Genomic DNA, 25,820 nt, shown 5'->3' with positions numbered 1-25,820 from the left:
ATTACAGATCTCCTACTTTTCACCTAGTTTGGCCCTAAGACACATCTCTAGAAGAGAGAAACCCAAACATTCTATTTACATGTGAACTGGCATCAGTCTTTACAATTTATTGAAATGAAATTGTTGTAACCTCTTTAGCAAAGCATATGCTGATAGCATGGTCATTCAAAACATTATTTAAAAGATCAAAATGAGCGGGGCGGGGGAGAAAATGAAGTCAGTATAAAAGAAGTGGCTTAGATTTCATATAAACAGTTAGTATTCATACGGGTTTCATTTTCAGTTCTTGTTTAGTCAAGTGCACAAACAAGTTCTAGCTGTATCTCACTGCCACACGCATATACTTGCTACCAAAGTGCAGAGGCTGTGTCATGGAAGAAAATTAACCTTAAAGGAAAAGCTAAAGCATTTAGGGATTTTTCATTTAGAAAAAGCAACTGGGGAGCATGACAGAACTTATAAATTTATGATCATTTGAACAGAGTGGATAAAGAGACATTTAGCTCCCTGTCTATGGTTGAATTCTGGGTCATCAAGTGAAATTGATTGGTGGTAGGTTCAGGAAAGACAAAAGGGAGCACTTTTTTGCAACATGTAAAATAAATATATGGCTTTAAAAGGGATACATTCATGGAACATAATCTAACAGTGTTAGCCATAATAGCTAATGAAACTTCCATGGCCAGAGGCAGTATACCACTAAACAGCAAATGCTGGAGAAGAACAGGGCATTCGCTATCACTTTCACGCTCTGCTTATGAGCTGCTAAATGCATCTGGCTGGCTGTGGTTGTTGAAAACAGAATGATGGACCAAATTTATATTGGTCTGATCCAGCAAGACAATTCATAAGAGATAAATTAAAGCAGTGTATAGAGTATGAATTTGTCTCGTTGCACACAGATCTCAGTATGGGGTACAAGAAGAGAGAGCACTGCTCAGAATTAAACAGGATATAATTAAATGATCTCTGAGGTGATCCATGTTCCCTCACAATGTGGATTCTGCGCCTGCGCGGTAGCCCTGGCAGAAGATTATAAGCTCCTAGGAAGTGCTCTTCGGCACCGCAGAACAGTGTGCATGTAGCATGTCAGTTGATCTCAGCTGGAGAGTGCCTGTTCCCTCAGTTCCTTCTTCACCACCGCGCTGCTCAGTTTGGAAGGTTTCTCTCCCCTCTGTTGCCCCATTCCTTGCGCTATTTCTGACTAACATTCGGCTTCAACCAGGGGCGTAGCTAGGGGAGAGGGGGCCCATGTTAATCCTTCTCTCTGGTAGCCCCCCAGAGTGAGGGTGATAATGAAGAAAATAGGGAGGGATGGAGCTGGAGAGCCCTCAGGAGCTGGGGGCCCGTGTTCTTTGAACCCTTTTGTTCAATTATAGCTACGCCCCTGGCTTCGACTTGGTTTCTCCTCCCGCCCTTGACTTCATCTTCTCTTAAAGTATTGACTGTTTATTGGGACTTTTGGACTGACTTGGACCATTTAAAAAAAAATTCTCTTTGGACTTTACTTGGACTTGTAGCCACTCTCAGATTCACAGCTTCAATCTTTTACTGTTGTCCCCAATGAAAGACCTGATGGACAATAGAAAAACCGCCCAACAAAACTTGTGGCACTACCTTTCCCTCATCAGATGGGCATGATCAGTGCCTCCTCTGTCTTGGGAAAGGGATAACATAGAGGCTTGAAAAATCTGTCCAGGCTTTGCTCGGCAGACAAAAAAGTGCAGGGAGTTACGCTTCAAAGCTGCTATTTGCGCATCAGTCCTTTGACCCTCAACATCGAGACCAACATAGAGACCGACTGTCCCCAACATCAGTGGCTTCAACATCGACACCAGACTGCCCCTTAGGATTGAGGGCAACCTTGGGCTCTTCAACCCATGCTGGAGACTCGGGATTTAGGAAACCTGTCTCAGGGGCCAATGGTGCTAGACATAGCCATCATAAGAAAAAGAAGAAACATTGATCCCGCTCTTGCTCTTCACCTAGCCCTAAATGCTGTCAGACATCCTCAACGTTGAGTGATGCATCAGCATCAGGAAAGCTGTGAAAATTTACACAAAAAGACAAGGCCTGCCACCTCCTCAATGTCAGGGGAAATCCACAAAGAACACGCTACTGGGAAGCTAGCAACTGCCTCAATGCCAAGTACAAAGTCTCGCATTGCAACTGCTGTCAAGGCATCTCCCGTCTCAACATCAACAGAGAGACAATCCTCGAAGCCGCACACTTCAATGTTGACACCTCCAAAAAAGCCAATTCCTTTGACATTGGGGGCTCTGAGGGCTCTAACTTTAACACTGCAAACCCCATCACCTTCAGTGGCCCAAGCAAAAACTGGGAAGGTGACGCAACCGAGTGGAGGAAGGATACTTTGACTGTATCAAAGCCAACATCACAACCTCCATCACCTTTATTGGCACAGTTGTCACTGGTCCATAAAATCTCATTAGTATTGTCATCCTCTGTGCATATACACTGTACACTATCTACTGCACTGGCACCTGTTTTGGATCTGACAATGATACACCTACTACCTTCACATTTAATGGGATCTACCGGCATGGCCTTGACAGAGATGATGATGACTGGACACCCTCTGTGTCCCTAAAACCCCATCAGCCTCTCCCATAAGGACCACACTACATTGCTCTCCTTTGCCTTCAAGAGCGCTATTACCATTCTGCACCAAATTATGCTGCCCTCATCAGGCCAACAGACTACTGGAGTTTGCCAGGAAGCTTGGACCCTGATTTTATCAGGGGCTTGTGATGTTTTCAAGACCTCTACTATTTGCCCTCACCAGACTTGCCTTATGATTTCACTGACTATAAGGCATGGAAGTCTAGACAACTTAGGGGTAATGGCCAGTCTCCGGCTGGGTCAACATATGGTGCAAAGCCACTGCATTCATGCATATCACCCTGCAAAAAGCCACTCATGCCTCCTTTACCAGTGAAGCCTATGCAGCCACCACCTGCAGATGACTCATTGGTCCCAAAGAACCCTTCCATCCCATTGACCCCAATTAACTCACCAATGGGCAACTCAGTTCCTTCTGACCTGGACTCTGCCTCTTCCATAGAATCTGAGGATGATGGCGATGCTTCCCCGGTTCTTCAAACACCATCTGACACTTCGCCAGATGACACAACCCATCTGGATCCCCTAATGAGGAGGTCTGTTCTTACAGAATCCAGTTGGCTGACATGGCTGCTGCCCTCTAGCATTGTCTAGCATTGAAGACAACTAAAACAGAAATCGAGTACCCTGTTTATAACTTTATGACTACTTCCTCCGCTGTACAACCCACAGTTCTACCAATGCTGCCTTTACTTGCAAGAGCTGCCAGAGTTTGTTGGGACAAACCCTTTGCTTCAACCATGACTTCCAAGAAGCTTGAAAACCTTCCCAGAGTTCAAGAAGACTCCTGTCCTTTTTTGTTTACTCACCCGCCACTGAATTCCTTGGTGGTGGACTGTGCAGCCAGCACCAGATCTAATAAGGTCCACTCACCTACCTGGCAAGAAGCTTCCTCCCGGACCCTAATCAAAGGGCCCAATTGATACAAAGGCTACTGGGCCTCATGGCTTTGTGCACTTCTGCAGTCCCATTCCCACGCCTCTGGATGTGAAAGTTGCAGCTATTGTTTCTGTCGGAGTTCAGGCCAGCTTTCAACAATCAAAATAAGTGGCTCACTCTACCACAGGCTATACTGTGGCCACTCTGATTCTGGACCAATCTGTTGTACCTGGAACATGGCATGCCCTTTTCCCTGCCTGTCCCTTCCATCACTCTGACAATGGACAATTCCCTAGAGGGCTGGGGAACCCATTGCAAGGGATTGTGCATTTAGGGAGCCTGGACCTCCAAACAGAAGCTCTTAAATATAAACGGTTTGGAGCTACAGGCCGTGTTTCATGCTCTTATCTATATATTTAATCCTCCTGAGTGCGCCTTTAGAATGTGTGTCCCGGGGCCCAGCTGATTGGCTGGGCAGCAAAGGCGCCTGATAAGTTAAGGCGGCGGGAGCTCATGCGCAGCAGGAGGCCATTGAGCTGCTGCCAGGAAAAATGGCGGCGGCCGCAGCAAGGCAGCAGGCACAGCGGCCCCAGCCACGTTGAGGTGGTGGCCTGTGCGCCCACCAGGTTAAAGAGGCGGCTGGGCCACCAGCAAGAGAAGGCAGTGGCAGGAGGCAAAAGAAAACGCAAGCGTGGGGGGAGAGAAGCGGGCCAGGCAGGCATCAGAGACGCCCGCTGGCCTGGAAGACAGGGAGAAGGAGCTGGAGGGGGGAGAGAGTTGAACTAGGGGCACAGATGCTATGTGCCCAGTCAGCTAGTAATCATCCTTGCCTCTTCGGAAGCACCGCACGGTTCAGGTCCTACTGGACAATACCATGGTGATAGCGTATCTGAACTGCCAGGGCAGAACCATCTCCAGATCTCTGTGCACTCTGGTCATGGAGCATAGATCACTGCGTTCACCCAGTGGCCTTGAACATCAAAGGCTCGGAGAATGTTCTCGCAGATGCACTGAGCAGAAATTTCTCTTAAATCAACAGCATGAGTGGGAGTTCAAACAGAAGTCCTCCAGAATCTCTTTTGGACCTGGGGGACTCCCAGGATAGACCTTTTTGCCACCCAAATGAACAAGAAGTGTTCTGCTCTTGAGTAGGTGTAGGAAATTGCTCCCTAGGGGACACCTTCCAGATGCCCTGGTTGTCGCATCTTTATTACTGCCCCCTCCCCATTATTGCTGCTGTGCAAGGTGCTGAGCAAGAGCCTACAGCACTACTCAGTGCATATTAATCACACTTCGTAGCCACGACTGCCATGGTTCCCATTACTCGTATGTCCATCTCGAGGGAATCACGGACTCTTGTCACAATGTCAAAATCTCCTTTCCAGGAAACGTCACTGCCTGTCCCATCCAAGTCTGGATACACTGAACCTGATAGCAGGTTCTCCTGAATGAACATAGAGAACCAACATGTAAGAACTACATGTTAAAATGTACTAGTTTTACTGCCCATCCCACTTCTAAAGGTTTTGATCCTTTCTCAACCACAAGCTGCCAGGTCCTCCTTTATGTGACAAACAGTAAGCAATTGGGCTTATCCAACTGTTCTTTGAAGGTCCACCTGGCCACTCTGTCTGTCTGTCACCCTGGATGTTTTTTAGCACTCTGAAATTTGAAGTGCTTTTTGAAGGGTATAAATAATCTCTTTCCTCCTGTTCACGACCTCGTCCAACCATGGAGTCTGTCACTTGTCCTATCCTCACTCACTGAGACTACCTTTGAATCCCTGCTCGCCTGCTCCCTGTGGCACTTGTCTCTGAAGGTGGAATTCCTAGTGGCCATAATCTCTGCCTGGAGGGTCAGTGAGTCGTCAGCACTCCAAGCTGACTCCCCATACACTAAATTTTATCCCACTAAGGTGGTTCTGAACCCTCTTTCACCCCCAAAGTGGTCATGGACTTCCATCTTAATCAAGATATCATCCTGCCTACCTTTTTCCTAGGCCCATCGACTCTCCTGGAAAAAGCAATGCACTCTTTTGACGTACAGCGTTCTCTGTTGTATTTTCTGAAAAGAACAAAAACCTTCAGGAAATCCACTCAGCCTTTCATCTCATACAAAGGTTCAAACAAGGGCCCTCCTGTTTCCTGACAAACTCTCCCACTGGCTTGTACAGCTCATTTACGTGTGCTATGAGGAAAATGGCATAGAGCCTCTGACTAAGATAAGGGCCCATTCCATGAGGGCTGTTTCGACTTCTGATGCCCATATGTCCAGCATAAGCATGAAGGACATCTGTCAGGCTGTGACATAGTCTACTGACCATCAAGCATTATGTAGTGGATTTAAGATCTGAGGCAGGCACCACTTTGGTCGGTCAGTTCTCAAAAAGGTGCTCTAAAGTGTTTCCTAGTACCCACCTCCATTTCTGAGAGCTCACTAGTCAGTCACCCACATTGTGAGGGGACATAGATCACCTCAGAGATAATCAGGTTGCTTACCTGTAACAGGTGATCTCTCTGGTGATCCATGTTCACTCACAATGTCTGCCCAGCCATTTCCACTGCTAGGGAAACATATTCTGGATTGTGGACTTACCTGAATGAATATCACATTGTGCCTTGACACTACTTCCGCTGATCAGGAACTGAGGGAAGAGGCACTCTCCCACTGAGATCAACTGGCATGCCACATGCATGCTGTTCAGTGGAACTGAAAAGTGAACAAACATCACCAGAGAGATCACCTGTTACATGTAAGCAACCTGTTGTTGTTGTTTTCATTTCCATAACTGATCTCTGTCTCTGTTGTAGTAAACCTTTCCAGAGCAGTGCTTAATTTCATCAGTGTAGAACCTTCTAGGGAGAGTTAGGTCATGTCTCTGGCATGAGAAGATAAGTTACAACAATGTGCTGTACAGACAGCAACAATGTGCTGTACAAGAATCCAGCACAGACACCTTGAACAGAATCTAACAGAATGATTGCACCAGCAATTGTCCTGTCCTATCTAGATCTTGTGGCTTGATGACATACTGGCCCAGAGCAGATACACAACCACTGAATGGAGTTGCACTTCTACAGAAGTATGTTTAGAGGAACCATGACCATCCATTCCCAATGTATGTACTCATCTTTCTACTCACATTTTCCCTGGAAAGGGAGGGATAAGAACATGATGCCCTTGAGTGTCTCTTCTGCAGTTCTTTGGGCTGGCAAACATTCTTTCAATACATATTCCTTGTGTCTCCTCTCCCTCTATGTATGTGTCTGTTTTGCAGGAGAATTTGTGATCTCTCCTGTGGAAGGGGAGCTACGCGTGCGGAAGGATGCTGAGCTTGATCGAGAGAACATTGCTTTCTATAATCTTACTATTGCTGCCAAGGACAGAGGGGTGCCTCCTCTCAGTTCCACTGTAAGTCATAGTAGTCCAGGAGCAAACTACAAGGGTGAGAGTGACTGAGTGAGTGTGTGTTTGTTGAAATTGAATTGTATATGGGTAGGGAAAATTTTGTACAGTTCTTGGATCTATAAAGCAGTGTAAGGGAATGCCTGATTATAGTGAAGTTGGCAAAGGATAGAGGCAATGTGGGGATGATGGGAGTCGTAGTCCAACAACAGCTGGAGAACTTCAGGCTGGCCATTACTGGCATAGGAGAACCCTATGGGTGAATATTCTTTGTGATAATAGTCTTGGGCATGTTTGCCCCTTCCTCATCAGCTTCCTCTCTGTGTTTCAGGTCATGGTGGGAGTCCGGGTTCTGGATATTAACGATAATGATCCTGTCCTCCTGAACCTGCCAATGAATCTCACTCTCAGTGAACATGCACCCATCTCCAGCTTTGTCACCCGCATCCTTGCCAATGATGCTGACAGTGGCAGAAACTCTCTTTTAACCTTTAGCATCACAGCAGGGAATATAGAGAACGCCTTTTTCATCAATGGCACCGTAAGTCTCCAGCCTGTTTTTCTACCAGCTTCCATAGGAGATGGCTTCCTATGTCCAGCCTGTTTTTCCCTTCGTCTCAGTTCTGTCTACTTTTGACCTTGCCTTACTCAAACCTTTCTTACTTATTTTTTTTTTCTCTTCTCCAAGATCTTGGTAGTCTTAGTAGCTCACCTGCATTTTCAGGGAATACATCTTCACCCCATCTGGAAAATTTTGTTATTAGGGCCTCTTTCTTGCAACAAGTTCAAAGCTTGCAGACAATTGCAGCATTGCTTTTGCAGCCCAGAAAATGCACACAGCACAAGATGGGTAATGCTAGGCAATATCATATTTTATATACGATAGCACTGGACGACTTGAGTTTATGTAAATCAACAAACAAACTTTATGAGGACACATGACTTGCAGAATTGTGAGTTTTTTTACCCTGGGACCAGAATGTCCCCTTTTTTAGATCCAGTCAAAAGGAGAATTTGTCTTAGCAAATGAATCTCCTTTTGGAGGGGTATGAGCAGAGAATATGGCATCCCATCTTTTCTGATTTCATCCAGTTGTGTCTTCCTTGATAGGGTAGTTGACCTAATTTTTTTTTATTTTGTGATTTATTTATTTTTTAAATTAACATTTCTTCTTATAAGCCCTTGCTGTTCCAATCTGAAGACAGAAAGCCTCCTCGCCTGGGTATGGCCATTTTTAATTTCTTGCCTTCTGTGTCCCAAGGTTGCAGACACAGGGCCAGTGAGAAGCTGCAGTGGACTCTACTCTGCCTGGCCTGCCATTCTCAGCTAAGGCTCTAAGCTAGTGGATATCTGCCTTTTAATCCACCACCTTTCAAACGTATCCCATTATTCAGCATGATGTTGATGTCACTATGGCTGCATTCGCACATAATGCAGAACTGCAGGTCCAAGGGACCTGTGGTTCCATTCCCCTCCCCACTCTCTTCTGTCCAAATTTGGACATAATGGAGGGTGATATCTCTGCAGTCAGCAAGACTGCAGAGAGGAGGGAGAACTGTGCAGGATTGTGCAGGATTCCTTCTTGCTTGAAGGACAGCCAGTCATGGCTGAAGCTGAAGGGGATGCAGCCTGCAGTTACGCATTTGGATGCAATCACTACGTCAAACCGCATTTGCATGCATTAGCACGTAATGCTTTGGGAACCACTGGCCCTTTCCGCTCCAGTTCCATGTTACATGTAAATGTGATGTATATTATGCCAACATTTATCATTTTATGCCCAGATTGCACTAGAGCAGGAGCTCAAATCACCCCACCCTTGTTGCATTAGTAAGAGTTCTCACTGCCTGTCCTGCAACCCCAGAATATAATTTCTGAGTTAGCTGAACAATATGGTCTGAGCCGAGTCATAATTATGCCCTATCTTTACTCATCACTGGCTCATTTGGTGGGGAGACACGATAAAGGTCTATAAAATCATGCATGGTATGGAGAAAGTTGATAGAGAGTGATCCCCCCCCCTAACACTAAAACCAGGGATCATCCCATGAAATTGATTGCCAAGAGATTTAGGAACAACAAACAGACGTACTTCTTTACACAATGCATAATCAATTTGTGGAATTCTCTGCCACAAGGTGTGGTGACAGCCAACAACCTGGATGGCTTTAAGAAGGGTCTGGATAACTTCATGGAGGAGAGGTCTATCAACGGCTACTAGTCAGAGGGCTGTGGGCCACCTCCAGCCTCAAGGTCAGGGTGCCTCTGAGTACCAGTTGCAGGGGACTAATGGCAGGAGAGAGGGCATGCCCCCAGTTCCTGCCTGTGGGCTCCCCAGAGGCATCTTGTGGGCCACTGTGTGAAACAGGATGCTGGGCCTTGGGCTTGATCCAGCAGGGCTGTTCTTATGTTCTTATCATGAAGAGAAGAAAAGAATGCAGTTCTATTTTATCTTCTTCTTTTCCCTCCTCTCTCTCACCAGACTGGCATTGTATATGTAAACCGGCCTTTGGATAGGGAGTTGGTGTCAGAGTACAAGCTGACTGTGGCAGTGAAGGACAACCCAGAAAATGCACGCAATGCAAGACGGGTAATGATACGCAATATCACATTTTCCAACTGTAACACTGGATATGCGTTTATGTAAATCAACAAACTTTATGAGGACACATGACTCAAATGAAGGCTTTTTTTCTCAATCTCTCTCATCAGTTAGATAATCCAGATCTAAATTTACAAAGCCAGGGCAAGAATATTTATAATAGCTATATAAGGTCTTCACACTTCTGCCTCAGTTAAGTGCTTCAGTTATCACTCAATTATCTGCTCCCTTTCTCAAGTACCTGCCTCACAGAGCTGCCTTTTAATGTTTTGATCTCATCTACTGACACCTGAAAAAACAGATATTATGCTGTACTACAATGGTACAGATGGGCTTAAAAACAAAATAAAAAGCTATCTGATAGTTCAATAACTCAACCAATATTCCAGGATGACTTCAGTGTAACTCACAGCCAAATTAATCATCATAGGCCATGCATAATTTTACTTAGTAAACAGCAGTTGGATTGGGGGTCCCTGTGGATTGGGACTGCAATGACTAGCAGAGGTCTTTATCTCTTCTCCCACCACATTCCCAATCCAAATTCCCTCCTGCTATTTTCCAAGGGGGAAAAAAGGGAATCCAGATCAGGACCATGGCAGGTGGTAGAGTTAAAGTCACCCTACCCCATCCCTCCATGATCCCAATTGATGGGAGCCTCCTATCCAGCTGCCTTTTATCAAGTAAAATTAAAGCACATCTTGGCCAGTGACTAGGGATGTGCCCAAACCTGTTCACAGGCCCTTTTATGGGCCTCCGAACAGGTTTGAACATGGGGCCAGTTCGAAGTTCAAAGGCCCCAGGGGTGGCACTTTAAGCATGGGGGGAGGGTACACTTCCCCCCGCTGGCGTTATTTTTTTGTAAAAACCTTCGGGGTGGCAGCATACCTCCCTGCCACCCTGTTGCCCTCCTCGGCCGGAAGTGGCTGGAAGCACCGTGTGTGAGTGTGCACATCATGTGTGCACGCGTGCCCATCTGACATGCATAGGTGCACATGTGACAGGCACACACTCACCTGGTACGTCCAGCCGGGGAGGGCAATGGGATGGCAGGGAGGTATGTTGCCGCCCCAAAGGTTTTTATGAAAAAATAATGCCAGTGGGGGGGAAGTGGCAGGAGGGGTAAGTGCACCCTCCCCCTGCCCTTAAAGCACCACCCCCACCGCTTCAGAACCACCCAAACACGGTTCCATACACATCCCTACCAGTGACATGTTTAATGTCACATGTAGTTTGGCCCTCTGTGACACAGAATTCTGGGCTTGTTTTAGCATGGCAGATGTAGTCCTTGTCCAGATATAGTACGCCACTTCTCCAGTGTTTTCACTGGTGCAGTTTTTTGGTGCTGGTTAACCTCTCCATGTGTCCATTATGATCTCTCCTCTTCATTATGTTTCCTGATATGAGATCCAGCAAAACCACTATTATGATGGAATGATACCATAATCAATCAGTTTCAAATCACAAGAACATGAGGAGAGGCACTCTTGGGTGCCTGCCACTTCCATTTGCAAGCTCCCCAAACAACTTTCAGAAGTGTTATAAGACCTATCTGGCCGTTGGGGTTCAGGGTTAAGTTGCTAGAGTGGGAAGAAGTTGTAATTTGATGACAAATCTATTTGGTTTCTTGTTTTGCTTTTGTTGCCCACCCCAGATTTTCAGAATTGGGCATGCTATACATCTCAACAACAAATAAAACATTTGATGGAAAATCTACTAGTGACCAGTACATATTCTTTAGTTTAAACAATCATGATGATTGTGAAGAGGAACTGCTAATGCCTGCTAACGATAACTGCAGAGTCTTTTAAAGTCACTCTCTCAATTTTCCTTTTCTTTCACATAACTTTAGGATTTTGACCTGCTAGTAATTTCCATTGCGGATGAAAATGATAACCACCCACTCTTCACTCAGAGTTCCTACCAGGCTGAGGTGCTGGAGAACTCCCCACCAGGTGGGTGTTTCCTCCAACTGAACAGAATCTTACAGAAGGTGTCTTTGTTCCAACCCAGTAGACCTGAAAGATTGGTTTTCCCTTAACAAATGTATAGTGTTAAGAGTATGACAAATAGTTAAGTAGTTTCAGGAAGAGGAAAGCTGCCTCACATTGTTTTGGTTTACAGTAAAAGCTCCTCACTTTGTGAAAGTGATTATTGTTTCTCCCACTACCATATCACTTGGCCTTTCTCCCTTACTATCTTCCTCAGCCATTTTCTCTGAAACAGAGGAAGTGTTCCTAGACATCGCATGTGCAAAGTGACAAAAAAAAATCCAACTCCTCTGATATTGTGAACATCAGGACTTCAAATGAGTAAAATTGGCTTTGGACCGAGTCTCACAATCAGTGAGATCCAGTTCCTAGTGGTGAGTGGGAAGGGAGCCCTGGGTGGCTGGATAGGCCGCCCACATGATGACCGGCTCCAAGACAGAGCCGGCGGGGGCTGGGGAGCTCGGGGGCTGCGCGGACCCGGAAGCCCCAGTATGCCCTGCGCAAGTGCGCAGGGCATACTGGGGAGACCCCTGAGTGGGGAGGCTGCTTTTAAGCCTCCCGGCCGGGGGTCTGCTCACAAGTAGCCCGGGTTTGCGGAGCGCTCGCTCTGCAAACCTGGGCTAAGAGGCGGGCTACAGGAGCGGGTTAGCCGCTCTAGAACCACCAGGCTCGGGTTCTGACAATCACAAAAATCGGGCTAGGATTTTCCTAGCCCGATTTTTGTATCGTAAGAATAGCCCCTTTTTCTGCTTGAAGAAGCAGCTAAGAGAATCTGGGGCTACCAAAATGCCAAGATGAAACACATTATATTATACCAGTCACAGAACATTTTCTGGAACAAGACAAAAAGTCTTCAATAAAGTTGGTGAACAGTATTTGAGAAATGCTACATAGGAAATTTAAAGCAGCATAATACTTGGGGAAAGGGGGTTTGCTTGAAATATGTTGTGCTTTTTAAAGTAGGTTGATTTCTTCTACTACATAAACCTTCATTAAAGACTTCTTGTATTGTTCAGCACAACTGGTCTTAGTTTTCTTTGACTACTAAAATACTGTTCTCTTCTGGAGAGCTGGTCTTGTGGTAGCAAGCATGAATTGTCCCCTTTGCCAAGCAGAGTCCATCCTGGTTTGCATTTAAATGGGAGACTACATGTGAGCACTGTAAAATATTCCCATTAAGAGATGGAGCCACTCTGGAAAGAGCAGCTATATGCCTGCATGCAGAAGGTTCCAAGTTCACTTGCTGGCATCTCCAGATAGGACTGGGAGAGACTCCTGCCTGTAACCTTGGAAAAGCCACTGGTAGTCTGTGTAGACAATACTGAGCTAGATGGACCAGTGGTCTGATTTGGTAGAAGGTAGCTTCCAATGTTCCTATGTTCTCCTGTCTTAAAACTGAATAGTCACTTTTTTGGCTCTTTGCAACCATCTTTGGGATTTCTTTTTGAACACAGTTATAAGCCTAGGACTGTAGAATGTGACCCTTTCTGACTGCTTCAGTTATATTAGTATGTAAGAAAATGAGTATGTAATAATATGTGGTCTCATTGGCTGATGCCAGATGAGGGATGTATATCAGAATTCAAACTAGCCCCCTCACTATTCCTCACCTTTATTATTTATTTATTTATTTACTTACTTACTTACTTACTTACTTACTTACTTGATTTATATACCGCCCTTCCAAATGGCTCAGTTCGGTTTACAATTAAACATTAAGTAGTCGGGTGAATACATACCTCTCCACCTAGTTGGAGATCACAAGTTTCCTTAGTTGGATCTCTAAATATTTTGATTGCTTCTAAAATCTTTAAACTTCAATCAGTCTCAGTGATTCTTTGCCTGTCACATTCCTCATCGTGTACAGGAACCAGCTAATGAGGCAAAATTCTTGCTGAATATCCTTTTATTTCAATATGCCTGATGAATGTGTGTTGTTCTGTTTTGTTTTAGCAGGGCTTTAAGGCTTCTCCCAGGGGGCTTCTTGATTCAGTCTGCCAAGGTTGCACCTCTATGTTATGTCTCATAGGGCCTCATTCAGCTCCATTCATTCATTTTTCAATGTTGCTCATAGGATCATTGGTGTAGGGAGGTGGAGGGAAGGATATGGAGAGGAGGTTGTCTATTGCTGATATTCCCTGTTACTGACACTTGTATGTTCAATTCAGGAACTCGCATCACAGTCCTTAATGGGCCAATTCTAGCTTTGGACAATGACCAGGGAATCAATGAAGTGGTGACATACCAGCTCCTTGGGAAAGCAACAAACCTTTTTGCCATCAACAACAGAACAGGTAAGAAAGCCATACAGACCTAGAAAGCTTTGATATTATGAGGTAATGGAACCTTTGCCCTGACTAATAGAAGTACAGGCTGAAAGCAGAGGAAAAGGAGAATGTTGGGAAATGTTATAGAAAAGGGAAGTTGAAAGAGAAGAACTAGAATGTTTGTGGGAAAAGAAGAGAAAGCAATAAAAGTTGAGGGAGAGGCAAGACATATGGAAAACAAGCATCTTTGAAAACAGGAATGGACAACCAGCTGCTCAATATGGAGCTTGGAACAGAAGAATTGAATAGAATAAGAGGCAGCAGTTGATGTTGCTGAGTGGAGTTACTTTTCCATCACAGCCAAAAGATCTAATCTGGAGAAGACCCAGATGGAAATAGTCTATAACTTCATGACAATTTCATCATTAGTTTGGTTAAAGCAAAATAGGTATTGGTTATATGGATATAGATAAGATGTTATATTCATGCTTCTTTAAGAAAATCAGCTCTAGGGATGTGCTCGAATCACGATTCAACATGCGATTTGGAACACATCCCCAGCACCTTTAAAATGGAAGAGAGCAGGTGCATACCTGCTTTCCCACGGCTCACTAGCACTTCCTGAATCGCTCCTCCCAGTTATTTTTGCACGCCAGCGGCACTCTCCACCAACTGCCCTTGCACGACACTGGCATACACATGGCCTCCACACTTGCACAGTAACCATTGCAATGTTAGCAACTATGCTGACCACACACATGGCCGCTGCACATGCACGGAGGCCATATGTGTGCCAGCATCACGTAAAGACAGCTGGGGGAGAATGCTTGTGAAGATAGGCATGTGAAGATAGCTGGGAGGAGAGCTGCCAATTCAGGAAGTGGCAGCAAGCAGCAGAGGAGCAAGTGTGCATCTGCTCTCCTCCGTTTAAACGTGCCAGGTATGTGTTTCAAATTGAGCGCTGAATCACGATTCATGCACATCCCTAATCAGCTCTTGTGTGCATTACATTAGACTACTACAGTCTCTGTTGGGATGGGGGGAAGGATTTCTGTACAGATCCTCGTAGTGCATTTTTATTGGCTGACATATCCTGCAGTGTAACATGGCCAGTGCAGACCTGCCTGTGCTGCTGCAAGATCTAAATCACCTAGCGAAGCTGCTGCACAAGAGGGCAGTACCAGTACTGCTGACTCTTACGTGATCAGTTGTTGTACCCTGCTTCCATTATTCCCAATAGAAGCAGTATACAATGCTTGATCACATAAGAGTCAGCAGTACCAGTACTGCCCTCTTGTTCAGTAGCATCACCAAGTGATTTGCAGCCTTGCAGTGGTGTGGTCAGGTTTGCAGCATCTGCATTATGCTACAGCCATTGTTTATTTTTATCAGGTTGTTGTTTTGTTGTGTATTGTATTGCTGTTGGCATATTTTGCTTTTAATTTTGTTTTAATCTTTGTATGATCTCTGTATGGCCTATGGCTGTAATAAATTGATTGATTGATTGATTGATTGATTGATCAGGTTGTTGTGGTGGGAACTAATCTGCCAACTTTCTTTTCACTATAATCTCATTTGTTAATTACCATCCTCACAAGTTAGCCCACTTAAGCTTTAAATATTCATCCATCTAGCATCTTGAATCAGGGTGGATGACTCATCACAAACTATGCCATTGAGGCATCTTTATGTGTCCCTACACCTGTAGAAAATTTGGTTCAGATCAGTTAGGCAGTTCACAAGTGAGCCCATGCACCTCAAACATTCATGTGTCTGACATCTTGAATTGGGGTGGATGACATAATCATAAACTACACCATTGAGGCATTCCTATGTGTCCCTACAGCTGTAGCAAATTTAGTTTAAATCAGTTAGGCGGTCCACAAGTTAGCCCACTTGCATGTAATTTTTTTTTACATGTCCACCATCTTGAATTGGATGACATAATCACAAACTACACCATTGAGGCATTCCTATGTGTCCCTACAGCTGTAGCAAATAAATTTTTTTACATGCAAGTGGGCTAACTTGTGGACAGCCTAACTGATTTAGTTAGGCTGTCCACAAGTTAGCCCACTTGCATGTAAAAAAATTTATGTGTCCACCATCTTGAATTGGATGACATCATCACAAACTACACCATTGAGGCATTCCTATGTGTCCCTACAGCTGTAGCAAATTTAATTCAAATCAGTTAGTTTGTTCATAAGTTAGCCCAATTGCACCCACCATCTTGAATCAGGGTGGATGACATCATCACAAACTACGCCATGGTGGTGTCCCTATGTGTTCCTACAATTGTACCAAATATGGTTCATATTGTCCAGGCATTGCGAATTTGATGGGGGGACACACCGAGACACACACAGAGAATGTCGGGTGATCTCAAAAGCTTACTTTCCTTAAGGAAACTAGGCTAAAAATGTATGTTTTCCCTTGTTTAAACCACAAATCAAAACATTTTACAAAGACTGCACATATTCTAGACAGATACATTGGAATGTAGTCCCTTTACACAGAGTGTTAAAATAGATTACTACAATCCAGTCTATACTGAAATAGAACTGAAACAGGTGAGCACAAACCTATAATTCCATATGCAGATAGGGAGGAGAGGAGCCTGTGAGAGCAGAAGCACCATGGTGATTGGGCAGTGGGGATTCCATATGCAGATAGGGGGGAGGAGCCTATAGCACCATGGCAGTGGGGATTCCATATGCAGATAGGGAGGAGCCTGTGATGGTTAAGGACAGTTGGAATTCAACTGATACTGGTTAGAAGATGTTCTTGATTGTAGAAGAGGGGAATCAATATATATATAAGGATAGTAAGCAGGGGTCTGCAAAGAGAGGGGTCATGAGGGAGAAAAGAGCCCCTTCAGGAGAAGGAGGCTGCTGTTATGTGAATTAGATGAGGAAACAAGATGAACAAGATCAAAGGGAGTGGAAGAAAGACAGAGCGGAAGAGCGGGTGGAGGAGAGAGAGAAAGAAGGGAGAGGAAGAGAGAAAGAAGGAAGGGCAAGGGACGGAACCAAGCCTGTCAGTGGCCTGAGGGGAACAAGTGGCCATGATGGCACCTATTGGCAACAAGGAAGGACCCAGTCAACCATTGCTGCTGTTTGGGGCTAGCGAGGCCATTGGCAGAGGCAGGCAGGCAGGCAAGGAATGAGCCCAGGCCTGTCAGCGCCCTGAGGGGAACGAGCGGCCATGGTGATGGTGGCAGTAAGGAAGGGCCCGGTCAAACACTGCTCCTGCTGCTCCTGTGGGGAGAAACAAGAACGGGGCTCAGGTGAGGGTGGGAGCTCTCTGGGTATAGGGGGCTGCCACTTGTCCAGTAGGCTCCAGCAAAGCTGCAGTTGCAACCAAGAGGGGTGAGGGGGGTGGAATAAAGGGATGGAGGAGTGACCAAGAGGGGTGAGGGGGATAGAAACAACAGGATGGAGGAGGAGGAACAGGAGTGCGGCTCAGTTGAGGGTGGAGAGATCTCTGAGGTGAGGGGGGCTGCGGCAGCGGGTAAGGGGAGCAATCAAGTACTAGCGCGCAAATACTCTGCTCAGGTTAAGCTATATATCTTGCTAAACTATACCATTTTGTACTACAGGAGAGGGATGAGATGTTTGAATGCTTCCCTTTTCCCCGACTCCCCGCCCCCCAAATTCTCCCTACATAGAACTAGCAAGTTAGGAAGAAGACTGACCTAAATTTTTGACATGTGAGTTTTGTGTTGTACGGCTGTTATTTTTGTGGAAGCATTCCATATTCTACCTGCTGTATGGAAAGGGACACCCAAGCAACAGTTACATCATCTGGAGATTCTGCTCATCTATTTAGCTCATAGTTGGGAACAACCCATTGAAAAGGTTTATATACATTCGTCCCTTGCCTACTGAGGTCAGGAGGTCATGTCCAGGGATCGGGGGGGCAATTTTGGGGGGGGTTGGGGGAGATTTTCAGGGGTCCAGGGGCAATGGGGGGGCTTAGGGAATCATTTCCGGGGATCAGGGGTTATTTCCAGGGGTCAGGGTGACATTTCCAGGGGTCAGGGAGTCATTTCCAGGGGTCAGGGGGTATTCTTTCAATTTGTTATCTTGTTTTAGTCACTTTGTGACCGTGATTCCCCTAACCCTTTGTTTGCCATTGCTTTCAATGGCTCTCCGACCAAGAATTCACTAACTGTGAGGTTTTCCAGGCACGGAACCCTCGCAGTTGGCGAGGGATGACTGTAATTACAATAATCATTAGTGATATAAGTTTTGCCTATCACATAACAGGTAAGTTGGAGGCCCTGTCATGTTGTTTGTAGCACTGCCTACCTTTGTTCCTGAGTCAAGCACATGTTTAGAACTTTTTGACAAAGTAGTCTAAACTATGGGGGGAAATATTTGGAGGCATGCAATAACAGATGCACAGTTTTGATAGCATGCCGTACATATATTTCGTGTAAGTATCACACCGTAATGTAGGTGATAGACTTCACAAGAATAGAATGTGGAGCTGAGGTGGCATGATGTTCAGTCTCCAGTTAAGGAAGTCTCTGGGCCTCCTTTTCCCCTTGCAGTTAGCCATTGTTGCCATTTGCAAATGCCAACATGTATTTTTAGCCTACTTTCCAGTAGGCTTATGAGATCAACTGTGTGTGTGTGTGTGTGTGTGTGTGTGTGTGCGCGCGCGCTGCTATCAACTTCACAATGCCTGGACCATTATGAACCAAACTGAGTACAGTTTGTAATAATGTCATCTACCCCAATTCAAGATGGCAGACGCATGAACATTTGAGGCACAAGTGGGCTAACTTGTGGTCAGCCTAACCAATTTGAACCAAATTTGGTACAGTTCTAGTGAGTGACACACAGGGACACCTCAATGGTATGGTGTGTGATGATGTCATCCACCCCAATTCAAGATGGCAGACACATGAACATTTGAGGTGCAATTGGGCTAACTTGTGAACTGCCTAACCGATTTGAACCAAATTTCCTACAGGTGTAGGGACACATAGGGATGGCTCAAGGGCATAGTTTGTAATGATGTCATCTACCTTGATTCAAGATGGCAGATACATGAAGGTTTGAAGTGGAAGTGGGAACTGATTTCGACCAAATTTGGTACAGTTGTAGGGGCACATAGGGACACTTCAAACACATAGTTGTGATGATGTAATCCACCTCAATTCAAGATGGTGGATGCATGAACTTTTGAGGCACAAGTGGGCAACTTGTGAACTGCCTAACTAATCTGGACCAAATTTAGTCCAGTTGTAGGGATAGTGAAAGGAAAGTAGACAGATTAGTTCTTACTAGAACAACTTGTTGAGGGATCCAATTTGCTGCAGCTTTCAGTTAGGTGACATGAGATCTGTATTCTGTGGAGCATACTTGGTCAAGCTTGAGAAACTTTTGACTGCATTTGTCTATAGTTGGCTTTTCCCTTTTTCTAACTGTCTTTTATAAAAACTCTCCAGGTGCCATTTTGGTGAAGCGAGGCCAAGTGATAGACAGAGAAGTCTTCTCAAATCCAGTCCTGGAATTTCTTCTGGTTGCAGTAGATGTTGGCAAGTTGAACAGCACTGCTAGCCTCACAGTGACCATTCTGGATGATAATGACAACAGGCCAATCTTTCACCCAACAATGTTGACTGTTCGGCTGATAGAAAACAGCCCTCCAGGTTAGAATGAAAAGAAAGTGCAGGGTTACAGCTGGGATTGAGGTGAGGCTTGGTTTGGGGAATGTTAGAAGAGGAACAGTGGGGAGCCAAAAGAACTGAAGTGTGGTAAGGAAAGATCCTTTATTTTAATTATAAAATAAATGAGTCAAAATCAATCAGAGAAATTAAGAGGTCCAATTGCAATATTCTGCATAATCCTTTCCTAGTTTATGAACAAAACAAGTTATATGTTTTCCTTACTACATTAATAAATGTGATTGTATTATGAGAATAGACTCCTGGAGCAAAGTTCAATTACACTTAAATTGGAAGATTTTTTTTTCCTTCTTTGCATAATAAGTTGTTTTTTTAAAAAATGAAACAATTTGATTTATTTTCAAAATTCCAAAGAATGAATATCTGCATTAATAAACAGTGCCATGCAGATGAGCCTGTTAATTTCTTGTTTTCATTGTTACCAAGCTCAAGATTATTATTTGTCATTCATCTGATACTAGGTGGTAGTTGTATATGTTTTTGGTGTTGTTTTTTAAACAAGTAGATAAGATGTTTGTCAGGGTCCCACCCTGATGCCCCTCTCAATTCTAGGGAGGTGATTTGTTTTTATTGTTCTATGACAGTTTAGTCTCCAGGTTCTGGGAATTCATTCAGCTTTTACTTTCCCTCACTGCCACCATATAAATTATTGTTGCCCTGCAGGATAGGCATATATGTTCAGGATATAAAATGAAACAAAACTTGAGGTATAAAACAAAAAAACAAGAATAAGTTTATTATTTACAGATTAGAATAAAGATCTCTGCAAAGCAGGGCACACAAGCTTCTTTACCAAGTTCCTAGGTACATCAGCTGTTCTGGATAAAATGTAACATATAGGGAGGTGAGAAAACTGGGACATAAGTAATTAAACTTGGGTTTGTAAACTTAGTGAATTTCTCCAGACTTTCTTGTCTATTACTAGGAGCTGCCCAGAACACTGCTGGTTCTCCAGCCTCTACACATTCATGTTTCAAGTTCCACACAACCCCCCTGAACAGTCTCTCCTGTTGAGAACACCCCCCCCCAAATTCTCAACCCCCAGCTCAAAACACCTCCTACTCCCACACAACTAAATCCAGCTCCCTCTCTCTTCTCTCTGTCTCAGCTGCCTTTCTTAAATCCCTCCCCCTCTGAACCTTCTGTGCCTGGGTTCTAGGGTAACCACACACACTCACTCATTCACCAGCTCCTATATACGTCTCATCACAATGTTGAATCTGGGTTGACTTCTCAGTGGCTTTTCACATGGTAATGATGCCGTAATCAGTAAAAATTTAATTTTTGTGTGCATGCAGAATGCCCGATTGCAAGCTTTAATCATTGTCTTTAATCAATCCCCACTCCCACCCCAAGCTGGCAAATAAGGAAGAGGCAGGAATTTGATTTCTTATATGCATTTTTAGTTGGCAAGTCATCACTTAATTTTTCTCAGTTGTGTTTGTAAATGTTTTCAGTCACACTTCATATTTTAATGAAAGAGTTTTATGGGCCACATATATGACTTTATTTAGTTCTCCATGAATCCACATAGAGACCTTGCAGTCCACTACAGACTCATGAAGTTGATTTGCTTAACCCTGTGAGAACAAAAATCTGTAGTTTGACTTCTTTACAAATTATGGGAAGGAATAATTTTTCACTGCAACAGTTTGGACGATACTTTGCCCAACCACACTGCCCCAATAATAAAGACATAAACAGACATCTTCCCCACCCCCCTCACACACACACTGTTCCTTGATCACATGGGATGTGTGGTTCATCTGAACTGTCCTGCTCTATGCTGTCCAAATACTACTTAAAACTCCAAAATGTTTGGTCTTCATGTAGAGGAGCAGTTTGGATGAACCATTCCCCATATGATTAAGGAACAGCATGCCGGGGGAGAAACATGTACTCTGATGACATGCTCACATCTTTATCACATGGTGCAGGCCAGTTGGGTAAAGTAGCTTCTGAACTAATCCATTATAGCTTCATTTGGCACAGTTAGCTTAATCACAGGAGTGTCAAACTTCCTTACAGGCTCCAGGAATAGTATGTTAAACACAACTGCCTGTTGGACTGATTCAGAATGGTAAATATTTAGTTCTAAAAACCCAGATGATTGAAAATCCTTCTAATGTCATAGTTTGGGTTTCCCCCTAGGTTTTTCTGTCCTACAGGTAATGGCAACTGACAAGGATAGTGGCCTCAACCAGCAGCTGAGCTACCGAATTGAGAGTGGAGCTCAAGACAAGTTTTTGATCAATGCAAACACTGGGGTGATCAGTGTGGCCAACATCACCATAGACAGAGAAGAAAAGGACAACTACCGGTTGACAGTGGTTGCCATGGATCAGGGTACACCCCCCCTCTCTGGCACAACCACTGTGAGCATCCTGATTGAAGACATCAATGACTCTCAGCCAGAGTTCATCAATCCCATCCAGACAATCAGCATTCCTGAGTCAGCTACCCCAGGCACAGTTGTTGCAGAGGTGACTGCAATAGACAGAGATCTCAGTCCCCAGCTGGAATACTACATTATTGAAATCCTGGCCAAGGATGACAATGATGCTCTTGTGCCAGATCAACAAGGAGCATTTGCAGTGGATTTTAGAACAGGTACAAAAATTGGCAGGTGAAATACTATTCTAAACACTTTTTAAAAATGTCTGTGGAAGTTAATCACATGCACAGTTTCTAAGAGAAAAGATAAACACAATAGAAAGAGGAAACAAAGTTCTATACTGTTTTCACCTTGAAAATAACAATTTTTTGCCCCAATCAGCATTTACAGTAACTGGCTGACATAATGAAGATTACTCAAAGTTGTCCCATTGACATTTAAAAAGGCAAGTTAGGCCATGCCTAACCTATCCTTTTAATCTCATTGGGACTATTTTGAATAATTTTCCTCATTTTGCTAACCACATCTATTTGCTTTATTAGACCTTTTGTATTTTAAAGGGCTGGATTGCTGTTATTGATCCATTTTCCCTTGTGAGATGTGCTGTGTTAACAATGCAGTAGATAATGAGGAAAATACCCTCCCTTTTTCTTCTTCTTTTCATATCCGTTTCTCTTTCCTTTTCCCTTTCTCCTCTTTCCCGCTTTTCTCCATTTTCTCTTTGTGTTTCTTGCCCTTTAAGGGCCAAACTGGATGTTATGCACAGTTCAAACTTGGAATTTTACCTAGTTTTTTATTTTATTTTAAAAAACAGCAATCAGGGGGGCGGGGGGCAGAATAGTTATATGGCTATAGTTATATCCTCTTCCCCCACCACACTAAAACCCCAGTCTAGCCCCCCCCCCATTCTCCCGTCCCTCACTTTTTGATGGGGGGTGGAAATCTGGAGTTCTCACCATGAGACATCTACTTTGGCTCTCTTCCTTGCTTTCTCTGAGTTTCTCTGCACCCTTTTGACTGGTACTTGCTTTAGCTAACTAACCAACTAACGAATCTTTTTATTTTCCTTTATGGCTCTCAGACCTGCAGGTTTGATTTCTGTGCTTCTGTGTGTGTATTCAATGTCTTCCTTCCATCTCAATCAGCACCTTCTTCATCCTCATCCTCATCCTCATCCTCATCCTCTCTGGTTTAGTGCTGGTTTGTGTCTTGCTGGCAGCTAGCAGCTGAAACACATGCCTGCCATGCATTGTTGTAGCCTTCACAGACTGAATGCTGACAGCTCCTCAGAAGCATCTAGCTGCTAGGGAGTGGGAGGGGCAAGCATTTTTAGGGTAAGTGATCTTTTGTCCTGTGTTTCAGTATGTAGTGGAGGGTGGCTAACAAGGGAAGCTGAATATAATGTAATTCAGGACAGCTTACATTTGGACACAAGTATTATAAACCTGAAGATTTGCCCAGAATAGGCTATCCTGAGAGATACTGATCCACCCAAAGTCACCTAGTGAGCTTCATGGCTATGCAGAGATTTGAATTCTGACCCCCACTGGTCAAATCCAACTATGCACAATTCCACACTATCTCAACTTAATTCTGTGGTTCTATATGTGTTTGCCGTGGCTCAACCTATACACCAATTTATCATACCAAGCAATGACTGTCAGAGGACCTTGAACAGTATACTGAAGACTAATTCTGAAATGCATTCATTTACTTGTTTTATTTTCAGAATTTGTATCCCACCAGGCAGGATACTGATTTGTATCCTGCCTTCTCAAGGCAGCTAACAACAAAAAAGCAATAAGTGTATAACAATCAGTAATCAATACAACCAAAACCAGCAGTAGATAAACACAGAAAATGAGCAGTTGTCAATAAAAAGCAGTTCTAATTAAAAGAGGAACATTGTTACAAAAATTATGAAAGAAGCCAGATTAATTCAGGGGCTCAGTTTTAAGCAACTGTACCTTAGTACATTTTCTATACAAAGAAGAAAACTTATTCCAGTCCAGCATCTGAACTCATTTAACTAAAAACTGTAGGTAGAGGCGTTTGGTCACCCTTCCCACAAAGTAACTTGCCTCAATATCTAGATATCTTAAGAAAACACAGACGTTGTCCATAATAGAAAAGTAAGTAGAAATGAATCATCACAAGATGGTTAAAAGATCTATGGTGCAGGCCTACAGCCTCCCTCCACTTTGATAACTGAAAATTTTTCATGCTCTCTAGAGGAATCCAGTAACCTCTTCCACTTCTTTTAAAGCCTTTAATCTCTAGTACATATCAGCATATTTGGCCAGGGACATTGCTTGGGTCCTGTTAAATTGGGTCCCTGGACCACAGTAGTTGCTTTATTGGCAAATTCCACTCCCCTCGCTCACTTTCCAATCACTTGCAGAGGAACATGTTTACTGTGGATTAGTATTCACCCCTCGATCTTTCTTTCTTTTTAGTGTGTGGTGGTAGCTTCACCACCATTTTGTTTTTTAACAGAGCTTTGGAAGAGTTAACAGTACTTTTGGGGGGCGGGGGGGATTTACCCACCTCCTTTTTCTGGGCCATCCCCACCATCAAGCCTGGCAGTTGTGTTGCTGCTGAGCAAGAGGGCCACCTGCCACCTCCTGTATTGAGCTCAATAGCTGAATTGCTGCTGGGCACAGTGGGCTGCTGACTGCCCCCTCCAATCAGTCCAGCAGTTGAGTTGGCTTCCAGGTGCATCAAAGGAGCCAGCCCCCAAAGCAATTGCCTTCCCCTCTCCTTTGCCTGCAAATGCGAAGGAACTGCATCCAGCATTGGGAACACATGTCCCTCGTGCCCAGTGCTAGCAAAGCCAATTATTATTTCTTGTTTACACAGTCAGACAGGTGTTATTGACTGGTTTGTTTTATCCAGACATCGAGTCCTTCCCAAGGACCTGAGATGGCTGAATTTTATCATCAATACTGTTGGTTATTATAGATATCGTTGCAAAATATAGGCTGTTCCCAGTAAATTTGCTTTTTGTAATTGGCTGATGGTGATTTATTATTATTATTATCATCATCATCATCATCTACTATTCGATTTTTATACTCCCTTTCTAAAAATGGCTCAGGGCGGTTTACAAAGAGAAATAATTAATAAATAAGTTGGACAGAGAACATTAAAAAGCATAGCTTTAGGTAAGGTAGGATACAGAAAAAGGATGGAATGAATTCAAGCAATCTGAATTAGTGATGTTTTTGTAGACAGGAATGCTAGCTGAATTAATTTAGGAAGAGGTTCATGCATATGAAGATGAAAGTCTTGGAAGATAGAAGTTTTAGAGCTCAATGCACTTTGTCAGTATATGAAGGCATATCTCATAAGGTGCTTTTTAACTGTTTTTTTCTTTCTTTCTTTCCTTGTCTACCTTCCAGGTGCTGTGAAAGTTAAGTCTGCTTTAAACAGGGAACTGGTGGCCACTTATGAAGTCACAATATCTGTTTATGACAATTCCAGTGATGTGGTTGACCGCTCAGTTAGTGTTCCAAATGGTAAGGTAGTTCCTATTTCAGATTAGATTCATTGCTTTGCTTTGCAGTGTTGAGATTTAAAAGCAGAAGGGCAGCAAAGTGGTTATAGAGAGTTTTTTGTTTGTTTGTTTTTTAAATGTTCACTATTCCTACACTCCCATTTTAATCCCTTTCCCTCTGTATCTCACAGCCAGACTGACAGTAAATATCTTGGATGTCAATGATAATGCTCCTCGGTTCCGCCCTTTTGGAGCAACATTTTTCACCGAGAGGATCCTGGAAGGGGCCACTGCAGGGACCACCTTAATATCTGTGTCAGCTATTGATCCAGACAAAGGTGCTAATGGACAGATCACTTATGAGCTACTCAATCTCTCACCTGAGGGATATGTCCAGCTTGAAGACATCTCGGCAGGTAGGTGAGGATAAAACGAGAGTAA

The 25,820-nt window shown here is 44.0% G+C and overlaps 1 protein-coding gene across 17 annotated transcripts in view; it reads left to right on the top strand.

The window, feature by feature from the left end:
• CDH23 (cadherin related 23) overlaps positions 1 to 25,820 on the top strand; it is an 846,530-nt gene that overhangs the window by 734,497 nt on the left and 86,213 nt on the right. For 16 of the 17 annotated variants that reach the window (XM_053312564.1, XM_053312546.1, XM_053312548.1 and 13 more), the window contains 9 exons: positions 6,800 to 6,933; positions 7,259 to 7,468; positions 9,410 to 9,517; positions 11,382 to 11,484; positions 13,689 to 13,814; positions 19,249 to 19,452; positions 21,640 to 22,098; positions 25,285 to 25,401; positions 25,571 to 25,795. In XM_053312564.1, coding sequence (XP_053168539.1) covers positions 6,800 to 6,933; positions 7,259 to 7,468; positions 9,410 to 9,517; positions 11,382 to 11,484; positions 13,689 to 13,814; positions 19,249 to 19,452; positions 21,640 to 22,098; positions 25,285 to 25,401; positions 25,571 to 25,795 — 1,686 coding nt within the window. Of the gene's footprint in view, positions 1 to 6,799; positions 6,934 to 7,258; positions 7,469 to 9,409; positions 9,518 to 11,381; positions 11,485 to 13,688; positions 13,815 to 17,290; positions 17,500 to 19,248; positions 19,453 to 21,639; positions 22,099 to 25,284; positions 25,402 to 25,570; positions 25,796 to 25,820 lie in introns of those variants that run through there. The other variant, XM_053312563.1, reaches the window with a different exon arrangement.

The sequence above is a fragment of the Hemicordylus capensis genome, chromosome 3 (genome assembly GCF_027244095.1).
Source record: "Hemicordylus capensis ecotype Gifberg chromosome 3, rHemCap1.1.pri, whole genome shotgun sequence".
NCBI lineage: Eukaryota > Metazoa > Chordata > Lepidosauria > Squamata > Cordylidae > Hemicordylus > Hemicordylus capensis.
The sequence above is the reverse complement of the archived record's forward strand: the minus strand, read 5'-3'. Positions and strand labels throughout refer to the sequence as shown.